The 23478-nt window shown below is 38.8% G+C and overlaps 3 protein-coding genes across 4 annotated transcripts; 1 reads left to right on the forward strand and 2 right to left on the reverse strand.

Moving 5' to 3' along the window:
- The first annotated feature begins 2765 nt into the window (after positions 1-2765).
- LOC115018098 (microtubule-associated tumor suppressor candidate 2-like) lies at positions 2766-10925 on the forward strand. 2 transcript variants are annotated; one of them, XM_029446912.1, is made up of 9 exons: positions 2766-3014; positions 5573-5639; positions 6039-6253; positions 6384-6489; positions 6574-6647; positions 6764-6862; positions 8836-8955; positions 9196-9296; positions 9715-10925. In XM_029446912.1, the coding sequence occupies exons 1-9, from the start codon at positions 2958-2960 to the stop codon at positions 9920-9922; spliced, it is 1047 nt and encodes a 348-aa protein (XP_029302772.1). In that variant the 5' UTR covers positions 2766-2957; the 3' UTR covers positions 9923-10925. The 2 variants fall into 2 exon arrangements, with proteins under 2 accessions (XP_029302772.1, XP_029302773.1); XM_029446913.1 differs by having other exon boundaries at positions 2767-3014; positions 9199-9296.
- A 159-nt stretch (positions 10926-11084) lies between these two features.
- Positions 11085-16415, reverse strand: stoml3a (stomatin (EPB72)-like 3a). The gene is made up of 7 exons (XM_029446529.1): positions 16370-16415; positions 14853-14956; positions 14175-14247; positions 13943-14025; positions 13575-13778; positions 12659-12793; positions 11085-12561 (listed from the first exon to the last, which is right to left on the reverse strand). The coding sequence occupies exons 1-7, from the start codon at positions 16413-16415 to the stop codon at positions 12373-12375; spliced, it is 834 nt and encodes a 277-aa protein (XP_029302389.1). The 3' UTR covers positions 11085-12372.
- Positions 16416-17260: 845 nt separating this feature from the next.
- slc25a15a (solute carrier family 25 member 15a) lies at positions 17261-22772 on the reverse strand. The gene is made up of 7 exons (XM_029447198.1): positions 22579-22772; positions 22334-22406; positions 21496-21754; positions 20509-20649; positions 20241-20416; positions 19978-20136; positions 17261-18024 (listed from the first exon to the last, which is right to left on the reverse strand). The coding sequence occupies exons 2-7, from the start codon at positions 22386-22388 to the stop codon at positions 17903-17905; spliced, it is 912 nt and encodes a 303-aa protein (XP_029303058.1). The 5' UTR covers positions 22389-22406; positions 22579-22772; the 3' UTR covers positions 17261-17902.
- Positions 22773-23478: the final 706 nt, after the last annotated feature.

Raw genomic sequence — 23478 nt, forward strand, 5'->3', positions numbered from 1 at the left:
ACTGAAAGGGCCCAGGAGTTGGACCGGGTTCTGATCCAGCAGCTGCGGGAGCGCTGTGAGCAGCAGGACCTGCAGCTGCAGAGCCTTCAGGCCCAGTTGACGAAGGCCTCCCTGTGCCTGGATGTGTTCAGCATCACTACCCAGTACTTCTGCATCAAGGTAGGCTACAGCACAGCTCTGAGAGTTGACACTTTTAGAGCCCCATAAAGGGCTTTAAAGTCCAAATCAGCTTTTAGACAGCTTTCAGCCTGAATCATAAATCAGGACTGCAGCAGGTGTCACATCCACTTCTACTCCCCTTCTGTTTTATGTGTGTTTAAGGAAGCTCTGACATCCAAGGCTTTGGAGCATTTAAATCACAAGGCTATCGGAAATAAATCCCAGAAGTATAGCATGGCTTTAATTTCTGATAAATTAGACCATTAGGTCACATGGATTTTATAGTCTCTTAAATGAAAAAATTGGATGTTCGGCAGGGAAGCAATTTGAAAAACAGATGTTTTTATCTCATTTGGTTTACATCTGGTTAAATAAAAGGTCAAATATAAAAACAGCCCTTGCTTGCAGCTGCGTTATTGTGTAACAAATATGAAAAAATATTATTGAATTTGACATTCATCATGATGGATGGATAGGTCATCTCGAGCAAGTTTCAAATCTCTGCCAGTTGGTTTTCATAACCATAACTGGTTCACTGAGGTTGGGAAATAGATATATAAGCATAATATATTGCTTTAGGTGGGTAATCGGCTAAAACATGCACAACCAGCAGTATGGTCTTTGAATATTGTCATGGTGTCATGCAAACAGAACCCTGTAATATCACAGTTAATCTTGCTATTTATGATTTTTTTGCAGCCATGATCCAGGCTGATACACACAGGCCTGCTGTTAAAAACTACAAGGGGAAAGCTGTTGCGAGCTTCAAAAAAAACTACAAAGCACAAGGCGTCCACTAGCACAAATGACACCTGTAGCATCTGGCTTTTGTTGTCAGCTTTACTTTGTTCACAAAGCCAGTCACTTGCTTTAAACCTGATTGTTTTTGAACATGTACCTATAAAGCTGCAGGATTTGTCAGTAAAAGGTGTGAGGACAGCGTGGGGAAATACTGAACATTTGCGAAGGGTTTTCCAGTAGTTTAAAGAAAAGGAAATGATGTGTAGTGCATTATGGCTTTTTATACATTCATGTATATAAACTGACATGCGTTTGATAAAGCGGTGTGGTACTTCTCATACATGTTCTGCTGTTGTGTAAGATAATGTCAGAATCACCATCATACAGCTTGTGATGGTGCAGCCAGTCTGCCTTACACACTGGGACTGAGTGTGTTCTGCTTCTCAAACGTGGATTAAGCGCTTGTTTCTTGCCTTTTCCTTGTCCTCTGCTTCCATCTCCTGGCCCCACCCACAGGCTGTGGGAGATGATAAATGAGATTAGCGCTGCCTGCCTGGGCTTCGCTGTGCTGTTACTGAGACTGATTGTCTAATGGGCAGAGTACCAACTAAGGTCTGAAAGGTGGAAGACTTTGAAATATGTGTGTCTGAGATACAGTGTATCTGCAAAGGGGGCCGGACTCCCCTTTAAAATGTTAATTAATTCTAAAAGTAATGGCAGTGTAAGTGATTTTTTTTAGATGTATACTAGAGGTGAACTTGATAGCTAGTTTTAAATATTTGTTCTTTTATAAGTTCCAGTCCAACATCTTGTGTTTCTGTTAGCTGAACTGAGCTCAGCTCTTCTCTCCATGAACGTCCTCCCTCTACCCTGTCATCCAGCATCACTGCTCTGTTCACTGCTGGTGCTTCATGTCTCTGTTCTGGATTTAAAGATGTGTAGAAGCAGTGACAGCATATGCTAATGAGGTTTCAGAAGGTTGAATGTGTGTATGAGAATTAGAGAAAATAATCATTTTCTTTTGCATGAACATCAGCAGATTTAAAGTACTGTTTATACAGTATACTCATACTGTTTATATAGGGCTGGTTTATGGAGGAAATCAAATATCACTATATATTTGATCAAATTCCTCGATATCGATATTTGAGGGCTCGCTATTGCTGCTTTCACAAAATATTAACACAATCAGATTTTTGATAAATATCATCATGGGTGTGGATATAATTACTAAATGTGTAAAGAAAAGAAATAGAACAGCTAGAGCAGTCTGTATATTTTAGAAACATAACACCACTTCACTGTAATGCTGCCTTTAAAACCAGAAAAATACACTTGTGTGATATTACGACATCCACAATCTAAGATGATATCCAGTTCCATATCACTATATATAAAGATATATTGCTCAACCATGGCAGTTATATTTGATGCAAGACACTTTACATCCAAAGCTACACTTTGGACATCATTGCTTCAGCCAACGCTGTCTAGTATAAATCGTTTTTTATTAAGCATATGTGTGTTCTGCATGTATTGAAATGCTTGTATGTGGCTATTTTCTCTAAGCTGAGCAACAGAGCAGATAATTGGCCACTTATTGATCATCTCCCTCCCCCTTCTTCTCCTGCTCCACTCTTTTTGTTTTCTCAAAGATGCAAAAGACTGTACGTGTGTGTGTGTGCGTGTGTGTGTGTGTATGTGTGTGTGTGTGTGTGTGTGTGTTGCTCGCTGCCATGCGTGTGAATGTGATACGGGGCGTGTTGGTGGGGGTTTAAGGGGAAGGCAGGCAGAGCCGGGCTGGGCTGGGCTGGCAGTCTTTGTTCCAACAGGGATAAATGCCGGTTGCAAACCAGGACACAAGGTGAGGCTTCGGTCTTCCCATCTCTCCTCCCTTCTCTTGCCGGATTCCCTCCTCTCTCTCTCTCTCTCTCTCTCTCTCCCTCTCCCTCTCTCCCTCTCTCTCTCTCGCTCTCTTTCTGTATCTTTCTGGCACTCGCATCTGCCACTGCTGCCTCGTGAGTGGGCTCAGGGATGCTGCTGTATGCTAACCCAGTATGGGCCATTGCTGCTGTAGGCTCCATTTCCTCCCTCTGTGCTTTCTGGACCAAACGGTAAAGACAGTATATTGTCTGTATGCAGCAGGCTTGTTTCAGCACAGAGGATTCCTTTCTATGTGTGTGGTTGTGCGCATCTGTGTTTAGCGAGGGGGGGTCTAAGTGTGTCTGTCTATATGAGTAATACCTTCACTCGTTCCATAGAGACAGAGCTGGAGGAGAGTGTAAAGCTGTGCGTGATTATGCTGAGTCAAAGCAGGCTTGTCTGTCGCACTGTAGCTCTTTCTTTTCACTCAGAGTTTGCAGGGACGTTGCATAACATGTTATTGCTGCTCTGCTATAAACTTACACTTGTTTTTCTATTTTACGGTCTACTTTGTGTCCTTACTGTTTGTGATGGAGTAATCTGGGTGATTACATGCAATTGAATGTATAGGATAACTATCGCCTGGGGTGCGTTTGTGATTTGTTTACCTGATGTTGAAAGAAATCCCATGTTTGTGTTTCCTTATAAAATGCATGCTGTAGTTGCAGCTTCTTGTGTTCTTCTGTATCTCGTCGAGAACGAGCACCGTTACCATAAATAGCTATGTTTAATATTTTTCAGAAGGTAAGACGGACAGTGATGAAATTTGTCGCTTGTCAGAAAGATAAACATCGATTTTTGATAAGCAATTAATCATCTGTTATGTGCCAAGGAAAAATGCCAAACATAAGCTAACAATAATCACAAGAATAATCAACAGTGTAACCAACAATACAATCATTAGCTGCAGCCCTAAAGATGGATTAAGTTGCCTTGGTGAGGGCTGAATATCAGATGGGAAAATTAGAATTCATGTCACATAACTCCCTGGAGAACTAAGTAGGAGGGGTGTTTGTGCAGGATGAAGGAAATGATGGGTAGGAGCAGAGTGAAAGAATTAAATTAAAAAAGCTGCTGACTATCCTTCATCCCTCGTGAGGTCACGGCAGTCTCTCCCCGATGACTACATGTTCAAGTAAAACCTCTTAGAGGCTGACATCATTACAGCCGAGACATGCTGCATACTATCTCATACATATTTCACCCACTGCTCCGTGTCTCTCTCTTTCTTTGTTTCTCCTAAGCACCGCTTTGTGATCTTCGATTTGTTCCAGAGCAACAGTGTGCGGAGCTGTCTTACTGCATGTTTAGAGTTGTGATCATAGTCATTCAACTCTCTGGTGTAAAACCTTTTAACAATGTTGTATTTGACTCTTAGAGGCTGCCATTAAGTATATATTGTAGTGAAAAGGGATGATTCAGATATGTGGAAGTGGGATTGTATGAATAGTCGGCACGCCCCTAGTTTGGAGAAACAGACAGGAGTACGGGAACAATGCACTGCCGTGGATGGGGACAGTAGCTAAACGTATTTTAGCCACTCTAAAAAAAGGCCCACCTAAAAAATCAGTTTAAGTGCACGCTATATTTAGAATATCTCCAGTGCTTTACCTTGCTCTCAGACAGCCCTTTCTGATGGAGAACTGAAGCCAGTATATCCATCTATGCTCTCTTCAAAGCCACCAGACTCCTTTGACAATAATGGCAGAACATAGAAGTTGCTGGTCTACCGCTTCCTCAGTTGGTTAGTTAGTTTGTGTTATTGTATGTCATTGTAACCCTTTCACACAACAACACAAACTAACTAACCAACATACCATCATCTACTGTAAGTGTACACTGACTTTGGATAAGTACCTCATACTACCCCACTTAAAAATCCCTTTAATGTAAAACCCTTAGCTATTATGATTCATGGTGAACTAGATGAAACCTGCTGAAGAGAAAGCAATGTATATTTCTGTCTGATCATCTAATCGAATCAATAGTGCAATAGGCTGTAGCTGTTACTGACCTTTAGTCCTGCTTATTGTGCCAGGTTATCACATGGAGTTTAATGTCATGTCTCCAGCTAATCTCATGCCAGTGCCTCGCGTAGGACAGACAACATGATGAAAGTGTGCTGGTGTTTGGTTTGGTAAAGATACAACATTTATTTTGTAATTACACCGTGTGATTGGTTAACCGTGTTCTAACTGAGCTGATATTACACATACAAGGTATAATCATTAAACCAGAAATAATACAAAACATCATGTTGGTCTATAATCCTCCTTAAACTAACATTTTGTGTTCAAATAATCTTCAACCCTCTCTCCTCTTCATGTTTCTCTGATCTCTTAAAAGTGGAGCTCAGTGGCTCAGTGTCTTAAAGTTCCTGGGTATGAACCCAGAAAGGTGTTTCCCTCGTTGATATGAATTAGAAACATAATCAGAATAATACAAAATATTTCTACAGTACCACAAACCTCAAAATCACTATAAAGTTGATTTAACACCTCGCTAAAGTCCGTTTGAATAAAAACTGAACATTATGAGGGCAGGATTTTGGGAGGGCTGTTGTATTAGACTGCATTATATTTAGCTTGATGCACTTAATAAACTGGCAACTGAGTGTATATCAATATCAAAAAATATCAAAACATTCTTATTAATATGGTAATATTAATTTCAAGCTTCAGGCTTATAGTGTTTTACATCCATTTGTACCATTTAGAGGTGTTAACCACTGTATGTGTTTGTATTTCAGAGTGAGAGTGCCGTTGTGAAGGAGAGGGAACTGTCCCTGGAGCTCGCCAGAATCAGGGATGAAGTGGGTAAGTGGTGTACAGCGTGACAGATATGGCACCACAGGGAGGAGCAAAAGCAGTGAGTCACTCACTGCTTACTGCATAACATGTATTATACAGTATAATACCACAAGGACAGGAGGAATCCACTCTGCTGCTGGATATGTCATTTGTGTTATTTAACAAAATATGGATTAAAATCCAGACATTGCACTGCAATAATAATACATATAATTATATTACTACTACTACTTATAGAAATAATAATGTAAAATAAATAGTAATAATAATAACAATATAAATTAATTAATAAAAAGGATTTTAAGTGTTAATGAACTTTTTAATTCAATTTTAATTGCTGCTCTTAGTTAGTAGATGACCTGATTTTAGATCTAGTGAAACAAACTGAAGTTCTTCTTATTCCAGCTTTCAGTGTTGCACACTGGGAGCAACTGCAGCAGGAGAAGGAGAAACTGGAGCGTCGCTTTAAAGCTGAGCTGCAGGGATTGCGGGCTCAGCAGCAGAGGGAGCTGGGAGTGCTGGAGGAGCGGCTGAAGGTGCAGCACATGGCCGAGGCCAAGACCCTGCAGGCCCAACAGCGAGCCGAGCTGGACGAGCTACGGGCCAAGCAGCAAGAGCAGGTGTGTGTTGGGATGAAGACTGGATACAAGCCAGTTCTTTTTTTCCACATGAGAAGCGAAGCCGTAATGTCACTGAAAGGGTCGATTCACCTAAATTAATAATAATTAATTTCTCTTTTACCTACTCCAGATTGAGGATATGAGTGAGAACCACGAGGCTTCCTTGATGGAGCAGGAGACGGCTCACAATGACACACTGGCCACTCTGCAGGAGGAGCATGCCAGGACTGTGAAGAGTAAGCACCACGTTTTCAAACCTGTTGCTCTGCTGTACTGACTCTCTCTGCTGAGATAATATGATATGTTATTTCTTGCATCAGATCTGAAGATGGCCCACGAACAGCAGACCAAGTCTCTAGAAGAAGGTTTTCAGAAGACCAGACTGTCACTGCAGGTAAACAGGCAAAATGTTTTTTTTTTACAGATATTAAACAGGAATTCTACATTTTACATTGACACAATTACAGTCAGTGACAGTAATAAACAAGTTAATATGTGTCTGGTCACCAGGATCAGGTGGACACGCTGACGTTTCAGAATCGTAGCCTCAGAGATCGAGCCAAGCGCTTTGAAGAAGCTCTGCGCAAGAGCACAGATGAGCAGATTGTGGTAACTGCTGCATGATACAGTACATAACCATATACTGCACGATACAGTACAGGATCATATGTTGCATCATACAGTACAGGATCATATGTTGCATCATACAGTACAGGATCATATGTTGCATGATACAGTACAGGATCATATGTTGCATCATACAGTACAGGATCATATGTTGCATGATACAGTACAGGATCATATGTTGCATCATACAGTACAGGATCATATGTTGCATGATACAGTACAGGATCATATGTTGCATGATACAGTACAGGATCATATGTTGCATGATACAGTACAGGATCATATGTTGCATGATACAGTACAGGATCATATGTTGCATCATAGAGTACAGGATCATATGTTGCATGATACAGTACAGGATCATATGTTGCATGATACAGTACAGGATCATATGTTGCATGATACAGTACAGGATCATATGTTACATGATACAGTACAGGATCATATGTTGCATGATACAGTACAGGATCATATGTTGCATGATACAGTACAAGATCATATGTTGCATCATACAGTACAGGATCATATGTTGCATGATACAGTACAGGATCATATGTTGCATGATACAGTACAGGATCATATGTTGCATGATACAGTACAGGATCATATGTTGCATCATAGAGTACAGGATCATATGTTGCATGATACAGTACAGGATCATATGTTGCATGATACAGTACAGGATCATATGTTGCATCATACAGTACAGGATCATATGTTACATGATACAGTACAGGATCATATGTTGCATGATACAGTACAAGATCATATGTTGCATCATAGAGTACAGGATCATATGTTGCATGATACAGTACAGGTTCATATGTTGCATGATACAGTACAGGATCATATGTTGCATCATACAGTACAGGATCATATGTTGCATCATAGAGTACAGGATCATATGTTACATGATACAGTACAGGATCATATGTTACATGATACAGTACAGGATTCTATGTTGCATGATACAGTACAAGATCATATGTTGCATGATACAGTACAAGATCATATGTTGCATCATACAGTACAGGATCATATGTTGCATGATACAGTACATGATCATATGTTGCATCATACAGTACAGGATCATATGTTGCATCATAGAGTACAGGATCATATGTTACATGATACAGTACAGGATCATATGTTGCATCATACAGTACAGGATCATATGTTACATGATACAGTACAGGATCATATGTTGCATCATACAGTACAGGATCATATGTTGCATCATACAGTACAGGATCATATGTTGCATGATACAGTACAGGATCATATGTTGCATGATACAGTACAGGATCATATGTTGCATGATACAGTACAGGATCATATGTTGCATCATACAGTACAGGATCATATGTTGCATCATAGAGTACAGGATCATATGTTGCATGATACAGTACAGGATCATATGTTGCATGATACAGTACAGGATCATATGTTGCATCATACAGTACAGGATCATATGTTGCATCATAGAGTACAGGATCATATGTTGCATGATACAGTACAGGATCATATGTTACATGATACAGTACAGGATCATATGTTGCATCATACAGTACAGGATCATATGTTGCATGATACAGTACAGGATCATATGTTACATGATACAGTACAGGATCATATGTTGCATGATACAGTACAGGATCATATGTTGCATGATACAGTACAGGATCATATGTTGCATGATACAGTACAGGATCATATGTTGCATCATACAGTACAGGATCATATGTTGCATGATACAGTACAGGATCATATGTTGCATGATACAGTACAGGATCATATGTTGCATCATACAGTACAGGATCATATGTTGCATGATACAGTACAGGATCATATGTTGCATGATCACTTTGGTGACCGTAGCTGGATAACTTGTTGGTGTTGTTTATTGGTTTTAAAGACTTGTCTTTGTTTTTAGTCGTGTTATCTGCTGTTTCCAGGATGCGTTGGCACCATATAAACACATTGATGAGGACCTGAAGAGTCTGAAAGAAGTTCTGGAGATGAAGAATCAACAAATTCATCAACAGGAACTGAAGATCTCAGAACTGGAGAAAATAGTAGGGTTCAAATTTCTGTTTTTATTGTTATGGCATACTATACTATGACATTTGTATGACATAGTATTGTAGGACACTTTTAATGATATACTATAGTATGACTTTTTATGAAGACTATAGTCGATAAATCTCCTCAGAGAAACCAACACAATTATCACATTGCCTATTTTAATTGTAATATTATGTCATACATCATTTGAAGAATTTAATGTGGTGCACCTTTTCTTCTGTGTTTTTGAGCAGGCTGAAAAGAATGTGTACCTGGAGGAGAGACTACAAGTGTTACAGCAGCAGAACGAGGACCTGAAGGAGAGAATAGACAAGAACCTTGTTGTGTCCAGGTCAGATACCTTTAAATGCGTCGAGTGCACATTAAAACCTAGTTCAAACCAGTAGAGGTGAATGTAAGTGGGTGTTGAAGGCATATTGATCAAATAATAGAAATAGATATTAAAATCTTTAATTGCTATCAAAATCTTGTTATAGAAAAATGTGTTTGTCATAATTTTATAATACAACCACTACTGCTATTGTATATTATAGTATAGTATAGTTTAGTAAAGTATAGTGCAGTATAAGCCAAAGATAAATGGTCAAGGGATATACTTTCTGTGCACAAATACTGCAGTGGGCAAAAACTGTTTTATTAAAGCTATAACTGTGACCGTGCAGCTGGAAATCTCTGACTTCTGCCTTTTAAAAGAAATACAGCTCTAGTAATTTATGCTTTGAATTGTTCCTGTCTCTCTTCTTTCACAGGCAACTCTCTGAGGATAATGCCAACCTGCAAGTGAACGTGGAGAAGGAGAGCAACGAGAAGAAGCGGCTGAGTCGCAATAACGAGGAACTGCTGTGGCGTCTTCAGACAGGCGAGCTGAGCCCTCGCATGTCCCCCAGCGCCTCCCCCATCCATCGACCCTTCTCTGGACCAGGCTCACCAGCTCGCCCACACTCCTACCATCAATGACACTTTCAAGGGAAGCTCTTGTATCAAACGCTTTCTTTTATCTGGCATTTTTAAAGAACTCTTTGTTGAATGTTCCTAGGATTTGACACTATGTAGTTGGACCAACACATTTCTTTGCAGCCATGTGGTGCATTTCCAAAGTCAACCCCCAGGAATTGTAATCTCTGACCTAAAGAATTGTATTAATGATCACGCCCCTTAATGTTCAAAAGGGAATTCTCTGCCCTCGTCTTTCTCTATTCCACCGTAACGCCCCACTAAACAGACGTGCTGTGATACTGCAGGGGATGAAAGACTTGAGAGAGAGCAGGATCAGAGTCCCGGTGCCTCATTTCCATGTTTCAGCCTCCCATCTACATCACCGCCTTCTCATCCAGCGCTCAGGATAATGGATGTACGAGACATTTTCAACATCACAAGTGCAACAATGAACACAAGAAGCGCCTTTGTCGTCCATTCTCTCCCACCAGCAACTTTGATCCAGGCACAGGCAATAGTTTGAGTAAAATCACTAAACTACCTATAGTGCGGATTCTTCTCTGGGGTATGTTAACATAATTTTCATGCTGAAGGATTTCATGTATCAGGAGTGTATGAATGACCATCCATCTAACCTCAATCATCCATCCTAGGTTCTCCTTAAACAACTAGATATCAGTGTTGACCTGAAATGTATGATTACAACAACATAACTACTAATAAATCCATTGAACTGCCAACACAGTATAACTATAATATTTACAATCATTTTGTAAAAACATATACATGTATTGCTCTCTTTAAAGCATGTTCTGTCTTCCAGTAATGCATTTTATTTTAGGATTGTCTTCAGTGTGACAATATGGAGCAGAGGGCTGAGGGGCAACACAAATGACGTCTTATTCTTAATAAAACTAACCAGGATTTATTCAAAAGAAAACAAGAAGTAATTCATTGTATTCTACATTGCAGACTCATCTCGCGATTTCCAAAAAAAAATGCAGGATCTGTAGAAACCACCAAAGAGCAAATCATTAAACGCAGCAGTTCATGATGTACTGCAGCAGTTCATGATGTACTGCAGCTGTCTTTGTCGGGAGCTAAGCGATGCAGAATTAGCCATACATGGTGCGGACATTGATTGTGGTTCAATAGGTTGCATTCGTACGGTTCTTTTTCTTTCTCTTTTTAATGTGTAGCTTAACAATGCTGTTAAATTGTTGCTGTTTCTGTGGCTGGTTGATTTCTGTGTGTTTTAATATTCACCTCAGACATTTTTGTTTTTAGCAAATACTGACTGTATGATGGAAAATGTATTTTGGCTTCCAACAATTCTTTCTCCATTTGAACCTCCAATTGACTTTTGGCAAACATTTTGTTGAGAGGAAACATCCACAATGTATTTAAGACTTAAAATGTATCTAAATTAGTAAGAAGATCCTGAAAATATGTTACCTCATTTCTCATTGTAGAGAATAATCTCAGGTCTCAAGGAGAATTATGAGTCATCGAAAGGAAGCAACTGCCATGTCTTTTTTTTCTTTGTAATAATTGTATTTTTATTTAAGCTTTTGCTCATGTTTACATAACAACTCAGCTCAACTGTCTGTTTTGCAAGATATCCTTTGTATAAAAGGATTTGGATGTACAGAATATGTATAAATATTTTAAAATGCGTAGTGCAGCCACCAAGTATATAGAAATACATTCAAGAAACATTGCTTTATTAAAAATAATGACATAATAATCAGCTCCCCCAGACACATAACATGTCTAAATCTGCACAGGCAAGGATTTGGTTGCAGATGAGTTGTGTTTACTGTTGAGAGCAAGTTGATTTTGTTTAACTTTACTGTGTTCTGAAAGGGTGGACGTGATATTTCTCTCCATCAGGTACTCTGACTGCACTGTTTGTCTCTGTGTCCCGTGGACATGACCTTGTACTCATTTCCTGAATGTTTGTTTGACACTAGAATAAGAGGTTTTGTTTACAGTTTACATCCAATGCCAGAGAACATCTGTGTTTCATGGGGATGTCTATACTTTTGTTGATTGTTTACGGTAAAGATTGTACTCAGTATATCAGAAATTCATGCTCTGGATAAGTTTATATGAAAGCATGTCTTTATAAGGTTGTTGTGCATTGTTCTTTGTTTTACTTTTCTTGTGCATTTCATTAATTTATTAATTTATTTGTCCTCCTCAACAACCTCAATTGTAGCTTAGCTGGTTAAAATATTGTGGTCAGTGATGAGACACTAATGTCTAAACTGTATATGTTGCACTTTGTATTTAAGTATTAAATCACAATGAGAAAATATGTGTACAAAAGAGATTTCTGTCGTGGATACATCTTTAAAAAACATTGTTCTGTTATTCTATATTTTGCCAATCTTATAGGGAAATAATATACAGTTTCTGAAATAGACACGACTAACAGTAGAAATAACTATATAACAATGATATCATTACTACTTCTTCATAAAATTCTGCAATATATCTATGGGCACAGGGAAGATGATGGTGGAGTTCTTCTCTGCTGCAATGGTGTTGAGGGTCTGCAGGTATCGCAGCTGGAGACCAGACGGTGACTCAGAAATGATCAGAGAGGCTTCTTTCAGAGCCCTGGAAGCGTTCATCTCTCCCTCTGCAGAAATGATCTGAAACACAGACAATCATTATCGTTATTATCAGCATCCCTCTCATTTCATGGTTTAGAGTGCATCAAGAGGAAATGAAATGAAACGCCCTCTTCACCTTCGCTCTGGCCTCCCGACTGGCTTCTGCCTCTGCCGCCATGGCTCTCTGCAGCTGGTGGGGCAACTTCACATCCTTGATCTCCACACGCTCCACCTTGATACCCCACGGATCAGTGGCTTCATCCAGAGATTCCTGCAGGGGAATGTTGAATAACAAATACTCCAGTAACATGAAACCATCGTCTCCAACAATCAGTTTGTTTTTAAGTAAACAATCATGATTATAAAGCTTCAGCTGTACAGAGCTTTCTAGCCTTTATTAACTAATTGTTTTTGGTTTTGTGGTTAATTTGTTCTCTGGTTAAATCTCAGCACAATTAATACCATTTTAGCAGAAGCAGCAGCTGTTTTATTTAAATAAGATTTGATAAAAGCTGTAACAAAGGAAAGAGCAGCTGATATAAAAAGAGATATAAGATATTTTTCTGTTGGTTTATACTATGACTTTTTAAAACTTTTTTTAGAGCATACTTTTAAAATTATTTTGTTAAAAGACATACTATGTTTACTTTAGTTTTTTACGACATACAATATTGTGACTTTAAAAAAGTAATTATGGCATACTATACTGCAACTTTTTCTCTGACATTTATTGCATTCTACACACATCTTTTTATGAAATGTTTTCTATTCTATGACATATTTTATTAATTTATTTTAAGACATAGTATAAACATAATATACTATGCTATATTTTTTACTTTTTATATTTATATATTTTTTAATGGCATACTATACTGTGAAATGTTTTAGAATTTAGTGTTTGGATGTAGTTGGCCTAAAATGTGTTTTATTGCCCCCATAAAGTCAGACAGGATGTAGGGGTCAGACAGAACATTACTTTTGATTTTCATGTTCAACCATTCCTTTAAAATATTTTTGGAGTTAACTAATGTCAGATTCCCACATCTCACCTGCATACTGATCGATATGCCCTCTCTGTCAGAAAGCAGTTCTGAGAGGTTTTTGGTTCCGAGTACGTTCCTCAGGGTGGTTTGTGCCAGCAGCCGTGTAGATGTGTGTGCGTTGCTCACATTGGTCACAGATGAGATGGGGCAATGTATGCGGAAGTACACCACGCCGTCCACAGACACTGTCACTGAGTCTCTGGTTAGGATCTGCGAGGTAAGAAGCTGCAATTATGATGCTGCCACTAATTTGATCACCCAGGAAGATGACAGACAGTTTCCATTAATGACAGAGACAAGCTGTGACACAGGAGACACGCAAATGATACTCCCACATTTAAATAGAACAAATGCAACAACAACAAAAAGCATACCTCTTGTGGAGGGATATCAAAAGACACAGTTCTTAGATCGACTTTCACAAAGGTATCAGTGCAGGGCAGAACAAAGAAAAGTCCTGGAAAGAAATCAAGACCCTGCTTAGTTTGTAAACATTGTAGATTAATCCTATAAGATCATAGTTAACTACTTTCTAAGCAGCTAAGCTTCTGGATATTTCTTTCCCCACAATGTATACTCATGTATGAAACACATTCAGTGACAGACCTGGCCCTTTAGGTTTCCTGTCTGTGATCCGGCCGAGTCTAAAAATGACAGCTCGCTCGTACTCCTTCACTATCTGGATGTTAGAAACACAGCCAGTCAAACAGAGAACATAAGAAACATCAACAATACATTAGCTTTGTGTCATTCACCTCTTATAAAATAGTGGTTCCTGTCAAACCACAGCCACACATAGCATCTGCACATTTCATTTATTTGAATGGTAGATAATGCATTTTTATTAATGAGTTAAAAAAGTCCTTCAACCCTACAGGTTACCCAGCCTTAAATCCACTATGTGGATTTCTTTGGCGCCCCCAGTGGCTGTGGTACACAGCAATGCATGGGTGATGAATAATGTAAAAAAAACAACACATTGAATAGAGTTGGCATCAGAGTCATTTGAACGATGCTGTAATCACATAAAAAGTCTTCACATATTGGCTTTAAAGACACATCGTGCCACACTTTAGTGTGGCAGACAGGAGACGACTAAATGATCCTGGTTCTGTGTTTTATGAATAAAATAATTACATTTCTGTATCCCAAATGTGCTTCACTAAAAAAAAACTATAACCTTTTTAAAAGCTAGACTGATTGAATTAGTTTCGGCTTTACGGTCCAATTCCAGAGCAGTGATAATCATAATCAGTAGTGAACATCAGTGAGCATATACTCTACCTTAACACACATAAATAATGTAATCGGGAAGGTCACAGTTATAAGGAGGAGGGATATGAGGACCAACAGCCAACCGACACATCCCAGTTTCCCTGAGTTTTTATCTGCAGCCAGAGAGAAAAACACTTCACAAGTTTGCATTGGAGAACGGAGAAGTACAACGTTTTAGCATATTTTCCATGGCACATTTGTTCCACATTTGTGAGCATTTAAATCCAGACCAAAGATTGTTTTGGTCATTTTGTTCACACGGTTAAACAGTAATATGATCCAGTGGGTCAGCACCTTTTATCAAAGGTGACCCAAAACATTTCAAGCAGTGAGATGTAGTCACTACAGGTGACTACACTGCATTGTAGTGGAACCACACTTCTCATTTGTCACTAATGATGTAATTAATATCTGTGGGAAGTCACGTTACTTCACATCCACCTGAGTCACAGGGTGTTGTGTAAAGCTACTGAACTGTTGATTCACCATACTTAAAATGCTTACAGTGTGATGTAGTTCTCTCCTTCTGTTACAGAGACCATATTAAAGAACAAATACAAAGTCTGAGAGTAGATTCTTTAGTCAGTATAGGTCTGCAACTAAGTACATTACATTACATGTCATTTAGCAGACGCTCTAATCCAGAGGGACTTACAGTGAACTAACTACAGGGACAGTCTCCCTGGAGCAACTCAGGGTGAAGTACCTTGCTCAGGGGTACTGGCACTGGTATTGAACTCATGACCTTCTGGTTTGGAAGGTTTGCATTATCTTTAATGTGTTGATCATTATTTGTATTAGTTGATAAATGCCTTATTAAAATGTCAAATAAAACAATAGCTGGAAAAACAATCATATTCAGTATCCAGATTTCCTGATTTAATTCAAAAATACAAACTATAGAAACATTAATATGAGCAAAAGACTTGGGCTTGGAATGGGACGAGGAATATTATATATTATGTTTCAATCCCCACAAAAAAATGACAAAAATGGTTTAAAAATAAATATTCATCCAAATATTCATCCCAATTCCACAGCAGATTTGGCAAGGGGCAGGTGATGAATTCTGAAGCCAATCAGTGTTCTTAAGACATACAATAATACATGGGGGTTGCTATTGTTTTGTTCAGTTGATTCAGCTACTTTCTTATTTATACTCTTTTGCCTACCTGCTTACACCAGGTTTTGTAGCGCTGTAATTTTGTATCATTGTGTAAAATAATATAAAAAAGATATACAATAATAATAAACAGTGTAGGCAATAAACAAAATGCTTTAATAATTAATGCTTAATAATGCTTTAAATAATTAAACATAGTTTTGTGTAAAATGATTCTATAATCTCTGTTTAACTTTCTGATCCGGTCCCTACAAAAAGCTCGCTTGGGGCCCTTAAACACATTATTCTTTATCCCTGGCATGTTCACCCCGAATAATTGCCACTCAGCAAGTTGTTAAAAAAACATTCTTCATGTAATTAGAGTCAAACCGTCCCTTTTTAAAAGATCATTAAAAGTATTTACCTTCGACATTCTCCACGGCGATCTGAAGTTTACCCTGTGTAACCATGTCGGCTGTGCTGGACGTCGTTGAGATCATTAGTGAGTTTGTTGTCGGTGTGATGGAGCAAGTGAAGCAGCGCAGCACTTGTTTACTTGTTTGTTCTCCCTGCAGGGTGTTGCCTGGCCCCTACCATCATCATCTGACACACACACACACACACACACACACACTCACACACACACTCACACACACACACACACACACTCACACACTCACACACACACACACACACACACATAAACTCATACTCCCTACTTGGTGTGTGACTCTACCACAGGTAACATGAACCACAGGGCCTAACCAGCCTCTATGTGGTACCTGTATTGGTCGTCTTAGAGTTCAGCTCTTGTGCTTTTCCATTATACTCTTACATTCACGCCCAGAAGTCTGACACCTGTTGAGTGCAGGTTATGAATAAACAATAGGTGGCATCCAAGTCATGAAACGTGAGAGCTGGTGCAGGTACGAGGAGATGTGATCATGCTCGTGTCTCTCCTCTCTGCTCATGAAATGCATCCACAATTTCAAGAAAATCCTAAACAAAATATGCGTAATCTAGTTTATATGTAATAGTAGTGTTGGGTTACTAATAGTAATGCAGATACAGAATGTAAAACAGCTAGAGGACACAGTAAAGACCGAGTCATTTCTCTAATATGAAGCTGTACAGTATGTGTGTATGAGCTATGGTGTCATAACAACCGACATGTGAGCTGCTTGTTACCATCATTTACCAGTAAGGTCCCTTTAATTGACTGTCACATGAAACTTGGTCACATGACAGTCAGCTCACTACAGTACGCTACATGATGAGTGCATGTGGTTCACAACACTACACACAACAGGCTCACTTTGCCTTTTTGTAACATATCTTTTGTCATATAATTTTATTAGTTTGAAAAGCAATCATGATCATTTTGTTAGTTACAGGATTTTGTTTGTACAAACCAAAAAAGAAATCTGGCTAAATATGTGATTTATTGCATCATGTAAGACTACTCAAACATTCCTAGCAGTAGCAATTTCTTTCGAAATGATTCCCAAAATAAGAATGTTTCACTTCCTCCCAGTTTTCTTATTAATTGTTGCTGTTACGGAACTCCATTTCATTGGTAGTCATTTCACATGTTTCTATAATTTGATTGTGACTCAGATTTTTTAAGCTTCACTTTCTTTAAAAAAATGTTTAATATGAATTTAAAGTTTATCTGAAAAACAAAACATTTTATAAACGCTAACTGAGCAATGTGTGGTGAGGTGCCACCCAGGCATCATCGATCCTGCTGAAATATATTCACAGGTAAAGTATTACACTTATGGACTTATGGACTGTGACTGGCACAGTACAACATGTGCTCATGCGCAAGATATTTGAATACAGCCATACCAAAAAGACCAATATTTGTAGAATCTTTTAAATCACATCTAATCAAACACAAACAGAAGAAGAGGATTGAGCACAATACTTTCTTCAGGTGTAAAGATCCTCCACATTAGTTACCAGCTGCATCCATCATAAACTGGCGACTAAACTCATAACCCAGGAAGAGGGCTCCGTTGGCAGGGAAGGTGCGTATCATGGTAGGAGTCAGGCCCGAGTACAGAGCAGTGAACCCTGTGGGACAAGAGAGAGTCAAGTGGCCACACAGGTCATTCCCCACAGATGAGCCCCAGCTCGGGCCAATTACTGACAAGATGCATCTACAGTGCGTTTACAGTTAGACCAGCAGTGGTGCATTCAGAGCTTATCAGGGTCTAAAAACCTCAGCTCCCACATCAATAAACTCAGGGCTTGTTTTGTAGATTTTGCTCAGGTTTTATGACAATAGGAGGCTTGGACTCTTCTCTATTACAGAAGCTCACATTAAAATTCTGACATTTGATTACAGTGCCCTCCCAAGCATCGGTGTGACAGGTAAGGGCAGCTTCATTTGTGTCACGTCAACAAACATCACAGTGTCAAGCTTTCTTAAATGTGTCATAATGAATGTACTGTTAAATAAATGACACTGTATTAGACCTGTTCCATGCCAACAGATGGTGGGGCATGTGGCTGTGACTCAGTACATTAAGCATACGGACAGAGATGACATGTACAGTTATATTCAACTAAACACACAGAACAGGTCAGACTGTACCTTTTCACACACACCACCATTGTGTTATCCGTTTACAGAGAAAAGTGGAGTAAAAATATCCCTTTAGAGGCTGCGCTGTCGTGCTGGCACCCGTAATGCCATTAGCACCATCATATGAACTGAACATGACAAATGTATTACTGACCAACCCACACAAATTACTCACTTTAAATGGATACTTCCATTTTTTCTCTGAATTAATGGTTTTATATAAGTGGCATGACTTTAGAAGTATAGAAATACATCACAATGAATGTACAGTATGGATCCAAAACTAGATTTATCTTTTCAAAATTTCAGACATACCTGCAGTAATATTATTTTTGAAGTGCTTTTTTCTCTTGCTCTGCAATTGACATTTCATCGGCTTTCAGTGGTTACACGTCAACTCAGAATTCCCCTGCTTATTCAGCGCTTACTGTTTGATGCAGAGTTCACCGCTTTCAGCGATTACACTTCATCTGACTCTTTGACAATTTCAATTTCTGTCACTATTACACTTAAATTAACTCTTACTAATTTCAGGACTTCAAATGTTTCAATTGTCGATTTTCAGCTGTGAGCTCGTTTTTTTTGCATGTTATATATTGTTATATGTGTGCAGCCCTTTCAAATCTCAGCATGCTTTGCTCTTGTTATGCTGGACAACTTTTATCCTATACATACTAATATTCATATATGACTGCTTGTTACGCACTGGTGTTGTTTTGCATTGTTGTCTAATAAGTCTGATTTATGTCACTGATAAAAGAACCTATCTCCTCCAGGGCCTACTCGGGTCATTTGAATAATTCTGAATAATTTTGTCTCATTATGCAAGTTGACTGGCGCCATGAGACAGTACACTCATAAACAAATACTGTCTGTGTAAATCTTCTGTATTAAATCCAGATGCCAGTTTCTACCGTTCTCTCTTTTTCTCTGTCAAACATGACACACATACAAACAACTGCCTAAAAGGGTTCATTCTGTCACTAAAGTGTGGAAAGTGAATATTGGATATTAGACATGGTGGCTGTAATACCACTATGTCTTACTGTATTTTAAGGTACTTTTTCCCCAGATGTATAGGAGGTTAGAAAACCCATGTGTTTTGACTACACCTTGGCTAATAATATATATTTTTAAATAATGATATTTTCTAATTTCTGTGTGTAGTGCTTAAAATGGTTTGGCCTATTTGAAGCTAATGTACTTGCAAGATTCTTGCTGTTCTGAGTTTGTGTTCTTATGGTTGTTGCTGTCCTTTAAACTGTCATTGTATGGCAATGTGATGTAAACCAGTCAGCTGAGCTTCCCTATTGTCACAAATATGGTCTAGAAGTAGAAACCTTTGAGATATTTGAGAAGATAACAAGGGGAAAAATGATCATTTCTAATAGGGGGAATTCAAGAACTATGCTGTTTAAAAATGTACATCCAAATCTTACCCTCAGTGCGTATGATACCCATGAAGGTCTTCATGAAGCCCTTTTGCGTCCCAGCTAAAGAGTACACCTGGATCCTGGACTTAACACAGTCGATGGGATAGACCGTAATCCACAGACAAGCTCCCCCAAATCCACCGCTGAACATGAGTGGAAGAATACCTGCAAAGACCACAATGATTTTTGTTGGAGCAGATCACGTAAACAGGCGCACATCATAAACAAAAGAAAACTAATGAAATATAAATGGAAAATAATATCCATACCTATACTTTCCTTGTCCGTGCCCATGTAATGTGCAAATTTAGTCCGACACATTTCATAGGCCCCAAAGAAGCAGAAGTAACCGGGTATCTCCCTCACTATGGTGGATGTCAGGCCTTGGTAGAAACCCAGGGGGCCGTTTGTCTTCAACACTGTCTTCACTACCGTCCACACTGTGCTGGAGTCACATCACAAAATACAGTCAAAAATGTATAAGCTGAAACTAAAGATGTGCTGCTCATCACAAAGTCTCTTTTTGGTCACACTAACCTTCCTTGTCCAACTGCGATCTTGCCAGATGCTTCCATTTCGTGCATGGCCTGCAGGCGACATTTCACCAGCTCGGTGGGGCAAATTGCCAAGGAGGAGAAGATGGAGGCTAAAGACCCTGCAGATGCCTTCTGAATATCACTGATGAGCAATGAAAAGGAGTACAATAGAAGTAATTAAAAATAATGGATTGTAAGTGTGTGTACAGGAAGACTACTTACCTATAAGGATTAGTCATTTTTTAGATAAAAACATAAATCCCTTCCTAACGTTGCTGTTGGAGTCTTTGAAAATGAAGTGCACTAACTCTAAAAGCATCCTTTGAATGTACCCAACATGATTTTCTGGGAGTATGGTTACATTTCCTGCTCCAGATCTGATATAATTGTCTCTATCTCAAACAAAAAGTCTCCAGTACACAATGTCTCCTTCTCATTAAATGTCAAGGGACTGGCTCCTGGCTACATGTCTGAAAAAGTGTTGAGTCATTCTCATCTAATATTTTTACATCCAATTACAATAAGGATGTTGTTCCTCGTCACATTTTATTTTATTTTATCGAGCTGCTCACTAATCAGTTCGACATGGTAAAGTTGAGTCACAGTAATCTAAAATATTTCACTTGTTATGATGGTTTACAGTATTAAAGAACATTACTAGGGTTTAAAGGTTAATTGTTGACGTTGGTCTCTTATGAGTTAAACTCTTATTAGTTTTGTTTAAGGGCGGAACTAAGGGGAAATGTGTTACTGCTCAGGGTGTGGATAGAGGAAGCATTGAGTCATGGAGGACATGGAAGGTCATTATGCAGAAAATAAGACACTTCTGAGAAGTCACACTGAAGCTCTGGAAAGCAGGCTAAAGAACCACAGTCCTGGATCCTATAATCTTTGTTATGTCATATACATTGATAGGTCAAAATGTTATGGAGTAATGGAGCTTATTGTGGATACACAAATAAATACACAGAAATGTCAAATGTCAAACCTGAGATGGGCTCCTTTATCCATCCTGGACACAATGCGTATCACATCCTGGCAGAGACCATAACTCAAGAAGAGCACAGCGTTCTCACTGATGTTGGCTATGAGGGCCGGGGTTGCGCCTCTGTAGAGACCACCTATGCCCACCTGCCTGAAGGTGGATGTGAAGCAGTGGATGAAGCCGCGGTACATGGTGGGGAACGTCTGCATCTTTACCTTTGTGGTGTCAAAAGGCTGACCGCTCAGCACGCAAGCTGTACCACCTGAGGAAGGATTTCAAGAGTCATGATTCATCAGAGCCGAAGTTTAAACACTTTTTCTTTTCTTGCTTCCCCAACTATATACACATACAGTATAGTACACAGTGGATGAGAATTTGCCTACAGAAATGCAGCGAGAAAAGATATAGATAGAGAGGGGGGGAGAAAGCTGTGCCTCATCCTTAAACAATTGATCAAAAAAGAATCTAACTAGTACGTGTTTCAGTGGTTTATCTTGAGCATACCATCATCTAAATAGTGTTCAGCACTATTCTATTAATATTCTGAATGAAAAGAAATATACCAGAGATGAAACACTGATGCCTTTTTTTCCCTCAAGAAAATGAATGTTTAACATGTATTTGTGGTAGATAGAGAGGAGACAGTGGACACAGCAGAAACCCAGGGGACCATATATGTTGTATTAACTTTAACTAGTTCAATTATAATGAAGAATTCAACTTTGTAATAGGCTTGATTTCACTCTTTTTAAAGTCATTAAGGAGCCATGTTCTACACAGACAGAAAGACAGACAGACTGACAGAAAGATAGCAGGTCGCATCATACAGTAGGTAACTCACCGACTGCTCCAGCAGAGAAGTCGATAATTGCCTGGATTATGGGATGTGGAGCCATGATGAACCTAATGTGAACCTAAACATTGAAGCTATTTGTTAACCGTGGCATCATCTCTTCAACACAAATACAAACTAGATTTCCTGAAGAAATTTAGCACAAATCTGCTCAATTATAAAACTACAATAAAGACATAATAGACTTGGTATTGAAGACTACAGACATAAATTATGAATTAAATATTTCTCACCTGTGGTCTCTTAATGTGTGTTTCTTTCCCTCACAATTAGCAACTCTGAAAACACGTTTTGCACTACAGGCTGTCAGCGCGTTGCTCGATATGTTCGCAAAATGAGACCTTGCCGCATAATGAAACACAGATGTACAGGAACGCAGGACAATGTGAACATTTTCTTTTTCGGTTTCGGTTTTCTCGTTTTAGGTTGCGCTCTTACTGAACTTCCGCTTTCTTATAAACCTATTGCGAAATCCATTGGCGGATTGCAACACATTGAACATGCGGTGTTTAAAAGTGTTCACTTTACGCACACCAAGTGCTCATCTTCGTTCTCTATGTTTGCTTTAAAAGTATTCTATTAAATCGAAGTTGCCAATTTATTGTACTCTAGCCTACATGTTCTATTTTCATCTCAGATTGGCTTGACACAAAAGTAGCTGCTGCATATCTTAACATTTTATTTGATACATGATAAGTTACAGAACAGAGTAGCAAATAAATCAAAGGGGGAAAAGAAGCACACTGGTGAAAAGAAACAAAAATAAAAACATGTCTTTAGGTGTGGTGTTCACGCTGTATATGGAGAGCTGTATGCGGAAGAGATGAGATGATGGCTGTGTCTGGTTGTAATATCTCACAATGGCCACAAGATGTCAATAAAGCCCATAGTTGGCTGAGAATACCCAAACACTTTCTGGCCCAACAAGCAGTTCACCAACAGCTCTAAGCAGAATAATGTTTTGTTGTATTCATTTAACACCGAGGAGCCATTTTTTCCTCGTCTTTCAAAAAAAATATTCTTACATCTTTTTTCTTTTCTTTTTTAAACGTCTGTGTGTGTGTTGGTTTGTATCTATTGTATAGAGTTGTCATTATCAGTATATAGATTTAAATGTTCCTTTTTTTATCTCT

Source organism: Cottoperca gobio, chromosome 13 (assembly GCF_900634415.1).
Source record: "Cottoperca gobio chromosome 13, fCotGob3.1, whole genome shotgun sequence".
In the NCBI taxonomy this organism is placed as follows: Eukaryota; Metazoa; Chordata; class Actinopteri; order Perciformes; family Bovichtidae; genus Cottoperca; species Cottoperca gobio.

Bases quoted from the DNA above. Each gene is read 5' to 3' on its own strand.
- slc25a15a (XM_029447198.1), bottom strand. From the start codon at position 22,388: ATGGCTCCACATCCCATAATCCAGGCAATTATCGACTTCTCTGCTGGA. The intron at 21,755-22,333 runs GTGAGTTACCTA...ATCCTTCCTCAG, and splicing joins CTTCTCTGCTGGAGCAGTCG to GTGGTACAGCTTGCGTGCTG. The intron at 20,650-21,495 runs GTTTGACATTTG...ATTGCTCATCAG, and splicing joins GATAAAGGAGCCCATCTCAG to TGATATTCAGAAGGCATCTG.
- stoml3a (XM_029446529.1), bottom strand. From the start codon at position 16,415: ATGGTTACACAGGGTAAACTTCAGATCGCCGTGGAGAATGTCGAAG. The intron at 14,026-14,174 runs GTCTGTCACTGA...ATTTCTTTCCAG, and splicing joins CAGGAAACCTAAAGGGCCAG to GACTTTTCTTTGTTCTGCCC. The intron at 12,794-13,574 runs GTGAGATGTGGG...ATTCCCCTGCAG, and splicing joins GCATATCGATCAGTATGCAG to GAATCTCTGGATGAAGCCAC.
- LOC115018098 (XM_029446912.1), top strand. From the start codon at position 2,958: ATGGGCCATTGCTGCTGTAGGCTCCATTTCCTCCCTCTGTGCTTTCTG. The intron at 3,015-5,572 runs GTAAAGACAGTA...TTTGTATTTCAG, and splicing joins TGTGCTTTCTGGACCAAACG to AGTGAGAGTGCCGTTGTGAA. The intron at 8,956-9,195 runs GTAGGGTTCAAA...TGTGTTTTTGAG, and splicing joins TCTCAGAACTGGAGAAAATA to CAGGCTGAAAAGAATGTGTA.